At 41.3% G+C, this 18,964-nt stretch overlaps 1 protein-coding gene across 3 annotated transcripts in view; it reads left to right on the top strand.

The window, feature by feature from the left end:
- Nucleotides 1-18,964, top strand: part of KCNIP1 (potassium voltage-gated channel interacting protein 1) — a 223,315-nt gene that overhangs the window by 187,468 nt on the left and 16,883 nt on the right. For 2 of the 3 annotated variants that reach the window (XM_079319430.1, XM_079319431.1), the window contains exon 2: nt 17,966-18,090. In XM_079319430.1, the coding sequence (XP_079175556.1) occupies nt 17,966-18,090 (125 nt within the window). Of the gene's footprint in view, nt 1-3,223; nt 3,449-17,965; nt 18,091-18,964 lie in introns of those variants that run through there. The other variant, XM_079319429.1, reaches the window with a different exon arrangement.

Here is an 18,964-nt window from a genome sequence, read left to right on the forward strand (position 1 = left end):
CAGCTGCTCTACTGCATAATCTGTTGATAAGTGTCTGCAGTAGCAGACAGTTAAACCAGGCAGTTTAGTTTGTGCAGTTTATTCCATGTGTGATTCTAGGTAAGATCATAGTCCCTTGAGCTGCCTGCCCTATCAGAGCATGACAGCATGTATTTTGCAGCAGATTAGAAATGTTTGGGAGGCATCAGTCCAAAAGCTGATTATGCAGCATGGTTTTTAAAGTGTAGAGTTCTCTAGAAATAAAGTAAAATAAATGAGTCACACACAGTATTTATTTGGCATTGGTTTGGGTTTTTTCTCATTGCTTCAGAAGCAACTCAAATGAAATACCTAATAATGTCTTGATTAATATTTCTGCCTCTTTTAAGAGTTGATGATCCTTTATTTTTGTGCAGATTTATATTGGAGAACTAAACTGGATAGCCTTCCTTCAGTTTAAACCACAGAACCAATCTCTTTCATTAGCTCAATATACAGTAAAGAATGTGTGTGGCTGTAGACAATGGGCCCAGCTTCTGAGGAAAACTCTATCCCTTACTGAAATCAGTTCTTATTATGAGGAAAACACTCATACACATAAGTATTTGGATTTGCCTTCCCTGAGGCACCTGTAGTCAGCTCTTCAGTCAGTCACTTGTGATTATTTGAGTGTTTAAGGAACATCAGAAAGCTGATTTAGGTTAATCATAAACTATTACAGTGGGTCAGTATGTGACTTCCAAGCTGGATAGTTGGATGGATGGGGAGACTCAGTGCTCTGCATGCCATGCAACTTAAACATCATTTTCTATAAAAAGTTGGCACAGCATAATCCTGACATGTGCCCAACATAAGGAATCCCTATTCTTGGGGCAGAAACGAGCAGGTGAACAATTAACCAAGTGATGATTTTGAGTAGTTGTGGGAAGTGGGAGAGAAAAAGCAGCACCCAGGAGGAACTGCTGGCATCAGAGTAATCCCAAAACAGCCTGAAGGTCCTGAATGGGAAAATTCTTATTCAGTGTTCCCTCCAAGCTTGTTTAAAAACTGACTCAACCTCAGAAAAATCATGACTTGGCCTTGACAGCATTGGATATATGGTCAAATTAATTCTGAGCTTCTGGTGTACACGAATTCTTCAAGCAGTGAGCGCTCAAGGGAACAAAGCTGCATGTTCTTTTGGAGCTGCTTGTATCAGGAACACCTAAAGCATCAAACATGTTGGACTTGGCATAAATTGCAGTAACACAAACAGTGGAATTCACACTTTCCTATGTCCTTCCCCCCTTCTCTTACTGAGCTGCAGCTGCAGGGCTTTAGGAGCTTCAGAGTCAAGACATTATGGTGAGAGAAGTATAATTTGTAAAACACACCTTTGGGGAGTCAGGTACTTTGGGTTTCATTACTCATTATAGCACCATTTTTGGTTTCCTTTTTTTTTTTTTTTTTTTTTTTTTTTGAGTGATCATTGTATTCAGCAGGTTTTTACATTGCTGGGAAGAAACTTTGTGACTAAATCTGTAAGTAAGCAAAATGCCTGGGAACAAATGGGTAAAGTGGGCTCTCATTCTGTGTGCTCTTCAGGATCTGTCAACTCGAGAAGTCCGAGAAAACAGTGCAAAGCCCACCAGACAGCCAGTAAATCTGACAAACATCCCTTCCACAGACACCTGGCTATTTTTGTGGTCATTATGCCTGTCCAAACTTCATGTGATAGGGGTGTGATTTTTTGTTATTTTGGGGGTTTTGTGTAGTAATTGTGGTTTTTTAGTGGGAACAGAACATGGTAACCCAAGGAATTACCTAAATGTCTTAAGGTCTGCTTATCATGTTACTCGTTCAAATTCTTCTCTCTGGGAGAGATTTGGCAGTCCAGTGACTTCAGATCCTTGACAGTTTTAAAGTTGGATGTGTTGATCTGAGAGATGAAGCATGATGAAGCATTATAGCCAGTCATACAGTCAGGGCAATGAAAACCTAATGTGGCTGATGCTACAGAGCACTAAAAAGTCCTTTGGTCTAAACTATTCATCAGGAGAAGTGGCTTTGATATGGTGCCACAGAGCTCTGGGAAGGTGGATGCCCATGGCAGAGAACCCTCATAACACATTTGCTAGTGTGTTCTCCTCCTTGGCCGCCTGCATGCAGCAGCAAAGCTCCAATTCAATTAAACTGCTGATTGCTTGTTTACCTGATCTCTGAAGTGTGTGTGAGTAGTGTGCACCTCCAGCCTGGCCTCACTGTGCAATTCCAGTGCACTGTTCAGTTAGTGTGATACACAAAATCCAGTTGGGATTCTGCACTGGATGTTGGTGTTCACCAGCAGCTGAAGGCAGAGGGAGCACCAGGAGAGGCTGTGGACCAGTGTGGTGGGTGAAAGGCAGTCTGCCCTGCCCCTGGGGCTGCAGGGAGAGGGACTATGATTGCCTGGACTGTGGCCATGAGCAACCTCCAAGTCCTGTAAAATAAAGGGCATTGGTGAGCTCTCTTCTCCTGAACATCCTGTGTGGGAATACCAGCATCTACAGCATGCTTGAAAAAACCAGCTTTTACTGATAAAGCACTCACTGTGCCAAGTGTTCTCTCATCTGTGGTGGTGATGGGGAATACATAGAGGGCTGGTGAGCAGCCCACGGTGCTGCTGGCGGAACGCTGAGCTGGAAGTGTGGAAATGCCTCGGCTGCCCCAAGGGGGTTGTTCAGCCAGCCTGCCCTGCCTCCTGTGTGGCTGCACTGGAGGGGCTGGGCTGCACTCCTGGTGTCCAGCTGTACCCCAGGGGAGCTGCTGCCCATTGCTCTGCAGCTCCTGGGCTGGGTGTGGGTGCACACATGGATGTGGGAAGTGTGATTTTGTTTATCCTAGCATGTTGTGGGTGAGGAGAGGCTTTCAGGAAAGGAAAGCCCTTTCCTCCCCTACAGTGCCCTTTATTCTCTTATGCAGTACAGAAGAGGCATTGGCCAAAAGCATCTGTGTTGGCAGAATTACTGAGAAAATCTTGAATGCAATTGGTATCACAGGTTTTTGGGTTTTTTTAATTGTTGCTGAGGTTAGCAGCACAGTGCTCAGTTGTTCTGGAGCAGAGCAAACTCTTGAGAGAATTATTACCCTGAGGTGAAATAAAACCATAGGTTATGGTTCAATGCAGATGTTGCTTGCATGTTCCAAAAAAAAAAAAAAAAAAAAAAAAAAAAGTGAGAGGGGAGGGGGAGAGGTTGGGAAAGAGAGGGAGTGAGAGAGGGGGAGAGGGGAATGTGCTGTGCACTTAGCTGAGCAGCAGGAAGGAAAGCTTGAAACAGGATTTCTCAGCTTCTGATGCCTGGCAGTTGATGCAGGCACAGCAGTGGTGTGGTGCCTTGCAGGATGTGGACTGAAGGCGAGTCAGAGGGACTCCAGACTTTAGGGATTGTGGTGGTGGTGTGCTCCTCTCTGAAACTTTTGCACTACCTTGGGCTAATTGACTTGTCAGATGGTAAGAGAACTGCAGTTTTGCAGCTCCTGTTTGCTTGTGTTGAAATGCATGTGAGTGTAGGCAGCAGATGGCTGTGGGAGGAAAGTGGTGTCTGTCAGCTCATGGGTTTTCAGTGCAGACTTCATCTTTATTAACAATCATGCAGGCTGCAAGGAGGCAATTCTGCTTTGTGCTTAATTGAGGACTTCTGTTTGCTTTTGATATATTACCTTAGCCAGAGAGAATCTAAAACTGTGATGGTTTTTGCCTTGTGTATTGCTTTTTACGTTTTTCTAGTTATTTTTTCTTACTGTTAATCCTTGCTCTCTATTGAAAATAAATTAGTACCAAATTTGAAAAAGGAAAGGACTTTTTGGGATAATAGAACCAGAACTGATAATTAGGTGTATGATTTCATGGGGCTACAAGAGTTTTGTTGTGACATTTAATTTGCAGATTAAAGGCATGATGGATTGAATGTGAACAAAACAAAACTTTGGTGTAATTGCTGTTCCAGACACTTCAGCAAAATAACCTAAGAAAAAATACTTCTGTTTTCACCAGCTGGAAGATTTGGTCTCTCTTTGACTTATTGTGAATCAATGTAATGAATTCAAATGAATGCTATGAATTTTTTTTGTCTCAAAGGTTTCCCTGGATTAGTAAAGCATAAAGGTTTTAACAACTAAGTGTGCTTTAGGGTTCATCTTTTCCTAAAGGAATGTAGCTATCACTTATTTTTTTAAAGAAAATAACTTCTTGATGATACAAATGAGGTATTTTTCAAAACAAAGGGACCCCCCCAGTCACTGATTGCATTCTTGCTTTAATCATTAACTATGTCAAGTTTATCTAGCAAAGGAAATAGTGAGGATAAAATACTAACATAAACACCTATGTTATTTTATTCAGATTTCTTCAAGATATGGGTTAGTACAGGCTGGCAAAAGATTCCCAGAAAAATAAAGAAAGTGTATAAATTAAATCTGTTTTACTGGATCAAGAAAAGCAGATGGAATTTTAACCCCGCTACTATAAAATCAGTGCTGTCACATAATCCAAGAAATCCTCCTTCAGAATTAGGAAAAAAATATTTAAAATTGCTTAATTAAGAGTTATTTAAGATATGTAAATTGGCATGTATTTATTATTACATGATTGATTTCCTTATTACAAAATGAATATCTTGGGAGCTTTTAGTTTACTCCTAGAATGTCACTGGATTGCAATTACATAATTACAAATAAATTGAGCTCTCCAACAATGGCAACTAATTTCAAATAATGGCAGCAGAAACGCTCACCTTAAAACTAAGCTGCCAAGTCAGATGTTGAAGCATTTGCAATGCTATTGTATTTGCTTTGCATTAACTGCAAAAATATTTTTATACCTCCTTTGAAGACCTAATTCCTATAATTCCAGTATGTCTTGTTCCTGAAGCAATTACCTTCCCTAGAAGAGTCTCCCCAGTGTTTCCCCAGCAAAGTTAAGTATGTGACAGGTGAGGTGAGGTGAGATGAGTAAAAGCCCATGTTGTATTCATGGAACAGCTCTGGCAGTCAGTGGTTGCTCCATCCCTGCAGGTGCAGGAGGGGCTGATCTCTTCTGTGCTGGGACACAGAGCTCTGGTTGCATGGGCTGCCAGTATTATAAACCTGATCAGATTTGGATAGTTTTTATCGGAATTCTGCGTTTCTGGATGCAAAATAGTTCACTTGGAAACCAAGATATATTTATTTGGTATTTATTATATGAGCTTGTGTTTTTCCCTTTTGACTTTGTTTCTGTTCTAAGAATTATTTATATGTGAAATTAGAACATTAATATAATGTGGGTGGTTGTTAATATAGTGAAATACAGATTTCAATAAGTCAGAGATCTTCAAAAGTGACATTAAGTTGTTTTCTTTGATGCGCTGGTGGCAGCAATGGAAAAGGCTCGGTGCTTACATTGCAATGTACAGGAGTGATCATAACTGGGAGTTTACAAATGCCCTCCTTGAAATTCTGGAGCAGATGGCCATGAGAAGAAAGGGATCTGCTTTTAGTGGGATGGGCAGAGTGCTGAGGGGAAGATAACAAGTGCACTAGTGTGTGAAGTAGAACTGCTTATTGTGCTTCATGCATCAGTGTTTGAAGAACTTGTGTGCTGAGCTGACTTTGAAGTTTGCTAATGGTCTGAAAAGTGCAAACCTTTGTAATAGCGACGCAACAGCTTGATTAGGTATTTTACTAAGCACAACTTCAAATGAGCCTTTCTTTAAAGAACATGATAGACATGCAAAAAGAATATGCCAGTGTACCACAGCTAAGCTTCTAATATATCCCACACCATATTTCATGACTGCTGTGCTTCTATTAATTCCCCATGAATCCCTCTAGAATCCCTCCCTATATCCATCACTTTATCTGCTGGGCAGAAGGTTGCTAGAAGCATTTAATATTCTGTAGACTGTTTTAAAGTAAAATTAATAGAACTGTATCAATCTTGATGGAAATCCTCAGTTTTACTTCAAGAATTTTTGTTTGGCTTCAGTTTTTTCCAAGATAAAATGCTGCTCTAATGTATTTCTGAAGAGGAGGACTTGTGCTTTAGCCATTTCCTCAAGCTGCAAGAGAGGCTGTGGACTGTAAGTGCCTTGCAGGCTGCAGGTGGCCGTGCATGTCAGAAGTGCAGTCCCTGGGCCAGGATGTGGTGCTGGGTGCTGCCATCATCCATGGGGACCCACATCCCATCCAGCTGCAGCCAGAGAGGAGAAGGCTGCAAGCTTTGGGACCTGCACTGCCTGCAAGACAGGGGTTGGTTTTAAGGAAAAGCTAACATGGTTCAAGAAAAATACATGTACAACATTTTCTAAACTGAATGGCAGCATCACTGAAGCCGAGTTTGTCCTTGTACAGAGCTTGTAGCTGTCAATGTTATTCTTCATTTATAACCATGGAAGTGTTGGCTGTGGAGGTAAAGATTCCACTGCTCTTGAACCAGCTGTCAGGCTGCTTGATGGATGTTCCAGTGCCTGTGATCAATGGCTACAGACCAAACTCTGAGTACCTGATGAGTCTGGATTGATGCTCTCACTGTTTATTGTCTCTTCCCTTGCAAGACTTTCCTCTGAGGTACTTTGGGAAGGGAGAGCTGCTAGATGATGAGAGATTCAGGCAGAATTGTACATCAGTCCCATGGAGTTTATTTTATTTAGCAGAGAGAGTGTTTCCAAAACAAGGTAATAAAAAAACCAACCCAACCTCCTGAAGACTGAAACAGAATTCTGAAGTGTAATCTGAAGGGATTCAATTTTCACAGGAAGATTATTTCTTTTTCTTTCCAATAATGGGAAATACAGCCAATATCTAAAAGAAAATGCACACAGTAGGGATAATACCTTACTAAAGGAATTTGCATCCCTGCTTGCCCTGCTCAGCCAGGCAAGTGCTGTCCCTTGTTGCTGTCCCTGTCTGGAGTACACAAATCCTGAACATCTCCCCATCTGTGTTTTGTCTCTTCAGTCCTGCAATTGCATTACAAATGTGCTTCTAGCTCTTACTGTAATTATTTTCCAAAGTGAACCTGTGCAAGCTGGGCTCAAGTGTGCTTAAAAACTGACCCCTCCTGTGTGTGGTGGCCATCAGAAGTCATAAAATAGGAATGTAATAATCTGACACTCAGGAAGAAATCATCATCAGATATAATTGCTGTCTATCAAGAGGTGAAATGTTAGCAAGTGTGGAAAAGAAAATATTCCTTCTATGCATACTCTTGAATGTAGCCATGAAAGGAAACTTGTCTTTTGTTTTCATATGAGAATTTAGCAGACAGAACAGAAAATGTTTTGTAATTTACAAATAAAAAATCTTTCTTTTCCTTCTTGCTTTTCCCTCCTTTTTAGTATTTCTAAAGTGATACTATGAGGCTCTTTAAATGAGTTTTATTACAGTTAATTCCCCCTCTCCTCAGGCAAGCTGCAGCTTTATGTACCAGATTTTTATTATACCCAGAAGCTTTCTGCCTGCTAATAAATAATGGTGGTAAATTTTATATGAAATAAATGTGGTTTCTTATTGCAGCAGAAAGGAAAATAAGTGTGTAGCTTTCCCCCCCTTGCCATACATGTTTAAATTATAGAAGTTAAATAGTGTGAGAACAGCATTCTCTTTAAAGAGACATCACCTGGCCAAAAAATACTTTTTTGGTTTGCGCCATTAAAGATAACTTAGATCATCATTACACAAAAGATGTTTGAAATCTGGCAGACAGATGTGTTTGGTAATTGTTCATCAGTCCTGTGAGGAGCAGTCAGCTGTGGTTTCTGTCCCATTGCTGCAGGTGAGCAGCAGGTGTCCAGCCAGGGCAGTTCTCCCCTCCTGGGGAGGGAAGGAGCACTGAGCAGTGCCTGAAGCTGAGTGTGTGAACTCTGCAAGAGCCCATCAGCCTTTTGAGGACACATCCTTCCACCAGCCCCAGAGCAGTGGCTGAGATGGCTTTGCTCTGGTGAGATGTTAAAAATTGCTCATCTTTTTTCCATGATTTGCCAAAGTATCATGAACACAGTTATTTGTAAGTCTTAAAATGAGACTTGTGCTCCAGCTTTCCCCCATTGATGCTGATCCCTTTCTTACTGATGTGAAGCATCACTCATCTGGACACAGACCTGCCTGTGCCTTTGTGGTCGTCCCCTTGTTTTTGGAAAATGCAAGAACCACAAGAAAGCTGTTCAAAAGTGTCGTGTTTTGAAATTGGAATAATTTCACTTGGCGTAATAAATTTATAGTTGTAGGGGGAAGGATTTCTTTTGACTGAAGAGGATCCTCAAGAATTTCAGGGTAAGGCTGCTTTTCTTGAAGAAATTGAGTTATAGGTGCTTATAATTGGAAAGGGATAACTATATAAATAGTCAATATAAATGAAACATAGTTAACATTACTTTAAGCCCTCTTCTGCAATTCTTAAACCCACACATGGGAACCTTGAATTGAGGATACATATCCAAATGTATCTTAATTAAGTCCTAATTTAAGTTAATTCTTTCTCTCTTAAAAGGTGGTTTCACACAGTTGAAAGAGTAAAACATGTAATTTTTCCATTTTGTGTGTGCCACCCAGGTGCCACAGCAGGACTGGCAGCTCACAGAGATTCCAACTCTGTCTTTGCACACACAATGCTCTAGCTCTCCATTGTCCTGTTATTCTGGGATTAGGCCAAAACTTAATTAAATTTCATGTAGATGAATAAAAGGAGTATTGACATTACAAGATGAAATCTTAAGCATTCTGAAAGGGAAATTTTTCTTCTTTATTCTTTCTCCCTAAAATAAATAGGACTGTGCATCTGCAGACTGGCTGGGCTTCCCTAGGTTGATCCTAGACCAGAAGTTCCCATCACAACTTCTGGGTCTTGGTTGCCTTTTCCCTTTGGTGGTCCCCACCCTTATGTCAGAGCCCAGAGCAAAAGGGAAGGAGCCAAAGGGCACCTCTGTGCAAGGTTCAGCTCTAGGGTGAGCTTACCCACCATGGTTCATTCATCTCAACCTGTTCTTTGTGCCTCTTGCTCTTTGGCAGATTTCCTCCTATGGATTGCATTAGAGCTGCTACATGACTTACTTAAAACAGAATGGAGCAATCAGAATTATGAAATCTAATATATTCAAATGTCTTTGTGGTGTCTTTAAAATCAACTGACTGGTGAGAGTGATCAGCACATGTGTGCAACATTTGCTCTAATGACTCTTCTCCAAGTCTTGCTGGTATTGCCAGCCATTTCCCAGTGCTCATGGGCACTCTATCTCCTCACCCTGGTTTAACATCTGTGCTGCTAAATGAAAGCAATCAGAGTCAGCATGAAAATTTAATAAGCTGCGTTCTGGCATTGGTCATGTTCCTAATTGTGTATTTGTTTTCTGCCTGCAGAAGTCCTCAGACACTGTCAGCCAGAGCAGCTCCAGTGTTTACAAGCACTGGTGTTTATTAGTTTCAAATCACTCTCTGTTGGTGGTATTTCGAAAACAGACCAGATCTCTGAATTTGCAAATGGTTTTAGGAGACTGATCAAAGCCAGACCCCAGCCTGGGAAGATCTAAACCTCATGGCCTTGCTCTCCTAGTCATAGAGTTACTGAGTTTCAGAGGCAGAAATTTCCTTAGACAGATTAGTGGAATCTAAATCTTCTAATCCTGAGCTTGGAAAAGTTTTAAATAACTAAATATTTTAGCTTCACGGCAATTCATCAAGTGTGTAGTTGGTTGCATTTACATCCTAGCAGAGTGTCTTACAGTGGTTGTCCCTATTGGCTTTCCAGGAGAAGCAGAATAAAGACACAGAAAAATGGAAGGAAATTTTCTGCTTGTCCCAAATAACCTTTTGTCACAGGAACAAAGTTGTAAGTTTCTCAGTTTCTCGCTAGCTGGGCCAAGTTTAGGAAATTGTTAAGCTATTGTCTGTTTCCTAAAACTCTCCTATCTTGTCTGCTGGGTTTTCAGCTCCCTGCCTGTTTGCTTTGCTGCCTGGCTGGAGCTGCTGATGGTTTGTCTCCTGCATAGGGGTTTAGGGAGGCCTCAGTTTCACCCATGCTCTGGTGCTGCCTCTGAAAGACCCTGGACTGTGTGCCACTCATTTGCTTCCTTCCTCTGCCTTCAGTGGGGTGGAGAGGAGAACTGAAAGGCCAGACAGGTAAAGGTCGTGGGTTGAGATAAGAATAATTCATTAGAAACAGCAATGAAATAAGAAAACAAACAGTAACAGCAACAATGCTGATAGCAGAGTGTGCAGGAGAGGTGAACAATTCACACCCCTCAGACCATTCACTCTTCCTGAGGGAATAACCCCAGGGTCCAGGTGTGCCCCTTCTGGCTGCTGCAAAAATTAACTCTCTCCTTGCCAGGACCAGGACACCAGGGGAAGCTGAGGGGTGAAGGATGGGGAAGGATTTGTGGCCAGGGCAGTTGGCTGAAACAGCTGCTCTTGAGAGCATCAGGTATGGCCCTGGGGAAAGAGCAAAGGAATTCCTTGTAAGGAACAAACTGTTGGGAATATTGAAATAACTTGCTGCTTTCACACCAGATTCTTGCTAATGCCAAAGAATATAGTATATTGGATGGGATTTTCTGTTTTGTTTTTTTTTTTAATTGCCATAATGAGCTGACATTTATTTGGGTGAAAGGTTTCAGCGAGCAAATGCTGTCACCCTGGGCAGCAGTGTGTATGTGTAAAAACCACTGCCTGATCCATAACTGGTTCCAAATGCTCTGTGGGAGAGGAATCTGAATGAGTACAGGTACCAAAGCAGCTTTATCTGAGTCAGGAAGAAGTATGTAGTCTTACAGAAACATGGGTGGCAGCAGGGTGGCTCAGGCACTGTCCTTTTATCTTAGTGTCCTGGAGCCTCCCTTCTGATTCTGCTCTTGGCAAACCAAAAGCTGGGACATAAATGTTTTTATGAAGAAGAATCCAGGTACTATTGGCTGCCTGAGATGAGGAGCCACTTAAATGCCTGCCCATACAAGGCCATGTCCAGAACACAGCCCTGAGCTGTCCCCAGGCTGTCCCCACCCCACCTCTGGCAGCACAGAGCTTGCTCACAGCACCACATGCATTTCAGAACATTTCCTCTTCCTGAAACATCTGCATCTGTATTGGAGCAATACTTTCTGAGCAGTTTCTTCTGTGCAAGTAGAGCTTAATTGGTACTTGTGTTCTGCTTAATTATGCATCACATTTTGGAGCAATCTGATCAACTTGAACAGTTCTGTGAGGTGGGAAAAATGATCTTTTGGGAAGCACTGGCTCATTTGGATGGGAGCTGCAGAGTGCTCGTTTATAGTGGTGTTTCTCTCCTCAGTTCTAACTGGACCAAACCAATTTGGTTTTTTTCTAGTCTTTGATGGGTGAATTGCCATAATGCAGTGGTCTACCTGTTATAAGAGGAAAATTGCTCCCACTTTCACACAGTGTTGCTTTATATTTCAACAGGTTCTGTTTTATACACTGCTGTTTCTGAAAGAAAGGGTGTACTTATAAACACACAAATTTCCTTCATAAATGTGAGCAAACCCACACTTGCTTTTAGCTTGGGAAAATAAATACTTCTGTTTTAAAAACTCTACCAAAAACTTAATTTAAAAAATGTCAACACAATCCAAACAAACTGATCATAAATTGACATTTAAGTCAAAGTAGAAAAAACAGCTAATTTTTTTTTAAAGTTCCTTAGCATGAAATTGCTGTTGAGCAGAATTCCAGTGTAGGTTATGAGCGTGGATGTATTACAGCTCTGTTCATTTGCTGCATAGTTCCCCAGTGAAGAAGTAAAATTTTATGGAACTGGGTAACTTCAGAGAGAAAAAGCTGTGAAGAGCTGCTATGCTGTCAGTAGATTTTGACAAACTGACCACAAACATGGTGCAGGGAAGAGATGGCTTCTGGCTGCATCACAGTCATGAGGATATTTGTGAGGAATAAAATGTGAAAGAGTGCTCTGGCTGTCTGGCTGCTTCTGCCTCTCCCCAGAGGTGTGTTTGCTGCTCCCCTAGCTCAGGGTGCCCTGGGGAGGGCACAGCCAGGCCCTCCAGGGAAAGAATACACACACACTTAGAGGCACAAGTTCTGTCTCCAGTCCACACCAAAATCTCAGGGGAGGCTCCAGTTTTGTGATGAACTGCAATTGTGCCCTTAAACAGTATACATGACTGAGAGTGCCCTTACAGGGTCTTTGGGTGGTTTAACCTGTGTTTGTCCCTGTGCCATTGCATGTTTTATAAGTGCTCCTGTCAAGTCTGCAGCCAGTGCCAAGTGTGTGTAATCCCACCTGTTCAATAAAGATGCTTCTGAGGGGGGAAAAGCCCTGAGGTTTTACATTGTAGTTAAAACCTGCCTGAATGTACAAATACACAGTTCTGTTTTTCCCATAATAAATCAGGGATAAAATGTCCTTGAGTTAGGCACTGAACTAATTACTACTTTTGATTGCTTGATTTCACTCCATTAGATATTCATTGATTATCGTTCTTCCAAAACCCGTTTCCTAACTCAAATCAAGAGCAAACCAGTTTAAATGGAAATTGTTGCAGTTGTAAATCACAGACTTGAAGTGTCTGATTTGCTTTTCAATGACAAAAAGAACCATGGACAGCAAAAATTTGCAGAGAGTAAGTCCATTTGTAATGTCTTGGCTTATCAGGGTGTTTTTGATAAATTACCTATTCCATAAAAGGGAAAAAAGTTAACTTACCTAATCCATAATTCTGAAGTCTTTTGTGACTATTTCATGATGTGCCCTCTGAAGAGTTTCTGTTATTTCTTCTAAAAAGGAATCATGTTTATTGCTTGTCATTCTCATGGTTTTTCTTTTCCCTTGCTGCTTTGGAACCATAATCTTGCCTTGGTTCCAGCTCAACTTGCATTTCACACCTGGGGAAAGCAGTTTAAGGCCAGTGGTGCTGCCTTGTGCCCTCTGTGTGCACTGGAAGAAAACATTGCAGTCCCCTCCACTGGGAATGGTCACAGCAAAAAGTTCTAATGACAGGTGAACTTCTGAATTTCATGCAGAAACATCTGAATTCAGATCTGACATAGCATATTTCACGTTCAAACCATTGTACCTGATCCTAGCTGTGTATCAGGAAGGCTTGTGGGAGGTACCTCAAAATTCTGGTGCCTCCTTTTTTGGAGAATAATGTTGGTTTTGCATCCCTGTGTACAACTGTGAGACTATTTAAAGGAGAGGTAGAGAACAGTATTTATACATTGTGGATAGATCATTGTAAGAATTAGACAAGAAATCTAAATATCTATTTTTTTAGTAATTATATTTGTTATTATTAGCTATTTTTACGTTGAAATTTTATATGGTTTTGGTTTTTCAGGTATCTTCCCTCTGCAGGTGGTGGTGTTACTGGTTCACATAGGCAGAGCAACCCTGCTAAACTTAGTTGTTTGTGAAATTAATTTGATGTTGCTGGTTTAGTGGTGAAAATCACAGAATATTCTGAGTTGGAAGAGACCCACAAGGACCATCAAATCCAACTCAAAATAGACCTGAAAGAGTCAAAAAGTCATATCAGAAAAAAGGAAGTGAATAAGGAGACACCACTATTTTTTTGGTTTTTTGCCAGGAGAGAGTCCCTTTTGGAAACTGATCTCTCGAGCCAGGCAGTATAATGTTAATAATTATATTTAATGATAATAGCAATGGGTGTTTAGGTTTAATTGTGTTTAATATTTGACCATCTCTAGGTATTTCTGTGCCATTTTTTATCAGCTGTTTGCTATGAGCAGATTTTCCTTGCACCTTTTTCGGGATCACAGCTGAGTCTGAGCTGCCACAGTCCCTGTGCCAGGCGGGGTGGTTAAAGGCTGGGGCAGTGCCCAGGGGTGAACCATGGCACAGCTCAGGGATGTGCTGCAGGACAGGGTCAGCATCAAGTGACATCCCAAAGCTCTGCCCAGCTCCTGCCCTAATGAGCACTTATGCACTCAGTGAGTTATTTCTCCTCATGAAATTCCCAAATATTTGCAATTGATCAGTTGATCTCCCACAGCCAAGACCTGCTTCCTGTGAGACCTGCCCAAGAGCACCTTCTGTCTGGAGATTCATTTCAAGTATACCTTGGGTAAACTAGAGTTAATTTTTTCTTCAGGTCCTTGCTCCTAAAATATAGCTAATATTTTTTTTTAATAAAAGCAAGATGCAGTCTAATAATTCTTGCATGTAATTTAATCCCCTTCAGCTGTATTTGTAAAATTACCCATTTCATCTAATGCCTGTCAGTTTTACAATTAACACTGGGCCCATTAGCTGCACTTTATGCCTTGACTTTTTTCTTAACAAAAAGTGAATTTATTATAAGCAACTTATTTTTAAAGTCCTTCCATGAGCCATGGAGACTGCTGTTCTGCATTTTCACCTTGCAGCCTTTGGATGCAGGAGACAGGGTCATTTGCATCTTTATTAAAATAATAATTTACACCCTTTAGACTGTTTTAGACTCTGGCTGGTCCTTGGCCAGCCCTAGGACTGTATGAGGCTTCACTATGGCTCCTTTGACAGGCAGTGGAGGTGCTGCAGGATTGCACCTGAGGAAGGTGTTAGGTGCTTTTTGATGCTTGTTTCTCCAGCAAACCCAGCCCTGGGCAAGGTCTGTGGGTGCAGGGGCAGCTGCCAGGGCCAGCAAGGATGGGCAGGCTGAGAATGGCTGCTCCATCCCAGAGTGGCTGGGGAATAACACACAATTGTTTTATGGTGCACAAACAGGCTTTGCATGGATGGAACTGGATATCTTTAAGGTCCCTTCCAATCCAAACCTTGTGTGAAATTCAGAGCCATTTGCAGGCATTCTGAGTATGGATCTTCCCAAATAGTAAAGTTAACAAAAAGTAAAATTGGAAGAAATATGAAAGGATGAATAAAGCAAGCCTTACTAAGTAACTTCTAAACTGTATTCTGCTAAAACATCACTTTGCCTTAAGGAAAATTCCCTCTGCTCTTGAGCAAGGAGCAGTGAAATGGAGTCTCTTTCATTAGCAACAATCTAAAATATGCATATACAGGCATGGTTTTCATTATAGAAGGAAATGTGCATATCCTATGGGCTAAACAAATATAGATGCTGTTTTGCACAAAGTTACAAACCTAAGTGATTATTTTTACCTGGGCCTACACTGGATTGAGGTTACCATGGGTGAGTCTACCAGACCCAGACCTCCTACCTTGCTATTGAAGCTGCCACAAAAATATAGACAGAAACAAATCTGAGCTCAGGAAATGCTACATCCCATTCTTCCATTTTTAAAGACATTGCAAGGAAAACAGCTAAGAGAATGCTCTGTACTGGCTAAACAATCTTCAGCCTAGGACACAACTCACTGCAGCCATCTGCTGTGGAAGGGATTCATCCCAGGATGATTTCAACAAGTACTGGAAATAAAAACAGGAAAAGAAGAAATAAATTATCATTTATCAGTACCTGTTAGCAAAAGAACCCTTTTACATTAGTTACTGCTTCTGCCTGATTAATGAGCACAGATAACCCAAACGAAAAAAACAAACAAACAAAAAAAAAATCCCAATAAACAAACAAACAAACAAAAATCCCAAATCAAAAAAACCCAAAAAATACCAAAAGAAACCAATTTTGCTAAGGTTCAAGCTCTCTCTGAGTAGCTGGATGGTGCCCAGCCCCTGGGTGTGTCTCCATCAGCAGAGCAGGAAAAGGATAAAGGAAAGGGTAAGTCCTGCCAGCTGGGAAGGATAAGGATGCTCTGTGCACCAGGTACAGCCTGACATGAGCTGGGGAGGGCACCACCCTCACCCCTGGCAGTGGGTGCAAGGTCTGTTCATGCATCTGTGGATTGAAGAAGAAAATTAACTTTAAACCAAGGTTGATTCCTACACTCAAATCTTTCAGGAGCAAACTGTAAACAAGGCAAAACAGGAAGAATGTGGTATTAGACAAAATATCTTAACATCGTTCCTATTACAAGTTTAAATTTGCATGTTTTTATGTATATGTATTCACTTCTGCTTGCCCTCACCACTCTACAGTGAGTTTAATAAAGCTGTAGTGGTTGTAAATGCAAGAGCTCATATTTCATACAGTGATACCTCTGAAGAGCTGGAGGGACTGAGCCAGCATGATAAGGAGAATGTAAATAAAAGGAAATACAATGCCCATGCTAAAAAAGTGAGGGCAGAGGAGGAAGTGCCAATCTCCTGGTTTGCCACTGAGGTTTCTGTGGTTAATTTATAGGGGTAGCAGGGAATGGAAGAAACAAGCTGAAAAGAGCTGAATTGAGAGCAAGCATGGAAAGGAAACAAATAATGAAAAACCCCAAATCTTTGTGGGAGGGTGAGGACTATTGAGGTGGATTTTCTCTCCTTTTTTCAACCACTCATTTCTCATCCTTCATGTTAAAGAATTTCTTCCCCACACTTTTCTCTCTTTGCAGCTTCTGCATTCCTTTGTTTTGTGACATTAACTCTCTTGCAAAGAAAATGGCCTTTCCCCCATATTTCACACCACTTTTTATTGTAGCAGACATCCTTTTTCATCTACTTTCTTCTAACAGGAGCTGTAATTTCTAGACTCTCTATTTTCCCTTGGTGTGGGGCAGTGTATCCTTCAGGCTTCCCTTGGCAGCCTCCAGCCCCTTTTCCTGCACCACCAACAGCTGATCCTCTGCTCCTGCCCCTCACCTCTATTCCTCTGCTGTGCCAGGGATCTCCAGGGCAGGATTTGGGAATACATTTCATCTGTTCAAGGCCTACAAATGCTGACTGTGATGATGAGATGTGGTGGATTAATAGCTGAATTCACCAGTATTTTGAACCAATGCCTTAATACTGGCAAAATGAATGAATGTTAATTAACATTAGCACTTGCTGACATATGCCCTTCCTTAATAACAGTCAATTTAATATGCATGTATGTATGTATAGATATGTGTCTGTGTGTGTATGTATCTCTGCAGAATGAATTAGCTGATGAAAATACATCTTTGGGCTGGTCTGTTCTTCCACTGACCCAATCTGCTCTTAATTTATGCCTTTCCACCATTCAGAGTGACTCTATTTCCTTGCAAATTTCTATTTAAATTGTTGGCTTACAGCAGAAATTACTGTATTATGCTTGAGCCAAATAACTTGAAATGTTTTTAGAAGGCATTAATTAAGCAGTTTTGACATTAAGGGCAGTGTTTGCTTTTATGCCAAGGAAGTTTTGGATATGGGTTGGATTTTTGTGGCAGCTGAAGGCTAGATCTGGTCCTTGAAGTTTAGAGAATCTCAAACTGATAGACATTAAGTGTCTGTATATTTGGGTATTGCCTACACTGCTGGAGGATAGGCTTGACAGGGGAAAACATGCATTAGAAATTAAGTGGAGTTATGGTAATTCAGGATGTGATAGCATTTTTCTTCCTTGTAGAAGAACTCACTCTTGAATAAAATGCATAGAAGTGTTTTTAATTTTTTTTATTTCTTTTCCTAAAAAGTCCTTTTTAATTTTTTTGTTTCTTTTCCTAAAAAGTCCTTGGAAGTTCAGACTGAATTCATTCTATAATCTGCAGCTGTGGACAAAATTTGAATTTCTCCTAGGTCTAAAGTGACTTCAGTGTCTCTAGAGCAAGCTTTTTGGTTAGCACTCAGAGGAGTTTCCCTCACTGGTACCCTCTATATGCTCATGTATGAGCATGTCTGCTCTCTCAGGTACATTTGCAGCTCTCTCTAAAGCCAGTACTTTGGAATATTTAGGTATGAAATGTCTGTGGTTGCCTTCTGGATCGCTGTGTCTGCTGCTGCCCTGCTGCTCTCAACACCATTTGGCTTTGTGAATGGGCAGCTAATTGGCAGCCCAGGAAGAAATGTGAGATATTGCTTTCCTCCTGTGGCTTTTATTTTGCTTTCAGAAGAGTTTCAGAACAGTTACACAGATCAATGCTGTAGGTGGTTTCTTTTTGATCTGTTGCTCTTGAAATCCAGTCTGTCCTATGCATCATGGTAAACGAGCAAAGGTAACAACCAAAATAAATACTTTCCTGTCTTCTCTTTCAGATAAAATTGAAGATGAATTAGAAATGACGACAGTGTGCCATAGACCTGAGGGACTGGAACAGCTTGAAGCACAAACCAATTTCACTAAAAGAGAACTTCAAGTTCTTTACAGAGGATTTAAAAATGTAAGAACAGTACTGCAATGAACAGTCTAATATGTATGTCCCCACCAGCCTCAACTGTTCAGCTTGATTTTGTATTATTCCCCTGCTAAGCATTAGTAGTTTTGTATTAGATCTCCCTTACCACAGCAAAATGAGCACAGTCTGCCTCTCCATCTAATATTTATGACACTGCAATCTGCCTAAAACTGGGTTTGGAAGAATATTCAGCACATAATGGTCTCATTAAACTTGTTCCCCAAATGTCAGCAAGCACACTTCAATTTCCTCAGCCGTGCCAGTATTTGAAAGTAACATGAAAATGTTTTCATGGATACTTATTTAAGCTGTGTTGTCACCTCCTCATGTTCAAATATAAATGGTCCTGTTCACTCATGATGAGCTGCCCAGCATGGAGATTTCATCCCTTCTCTAGCTGCAGAAATCTTGCTCTTGAAGTAGGGTCCTCATAGAGCACTTTAGGACTTTAAGGTCCTGCATAAGTAGGGAATAAGGCTGGAGTGGCAGGAGCCAAAGCCAAATCTAAGGCTCAATGTGTATTAACACAGAGACCAGAGAGAAGCTGCAGGTTTCTGGGCAGGCAGGCAGCAGAAGTGAGTGACAGAAAAGCCAGCAGGCATGACTGGGTGTGCAGAGCAGCTGGGTGCCCAATCTCAGCCACGTTCCAGCCAGGCTCCCTGGAGCCCTCCTGCCTCTGCTGTGCCTCTCAGGGGCTCCTCACAACCAGCAGAAATGGATGGGGATCAAGGGATTGAGGCTATGTGGAGCAGATGCTTTATGGACCTTGAAGAGTGAGTACTCATTAATGTTTGCCTGAGGGTCAGGATTTAGTCACCCAGGTGGTTTGTGCCAGCTAATGTTTTAATGATGATTAACA

The sequence above is a fragment of the Erithacus rubecula genome (assembly GCF_903797595.1).
Source record: "Erithacus rubecula genome assembly, chromosome: 16".
Classification (NCBI taxonomy): Eukaryota; Metazoa; Chordata; class Aves; order Passeriformes; family Muscicapidae; genus Erithacus; species Erithacus rubecula.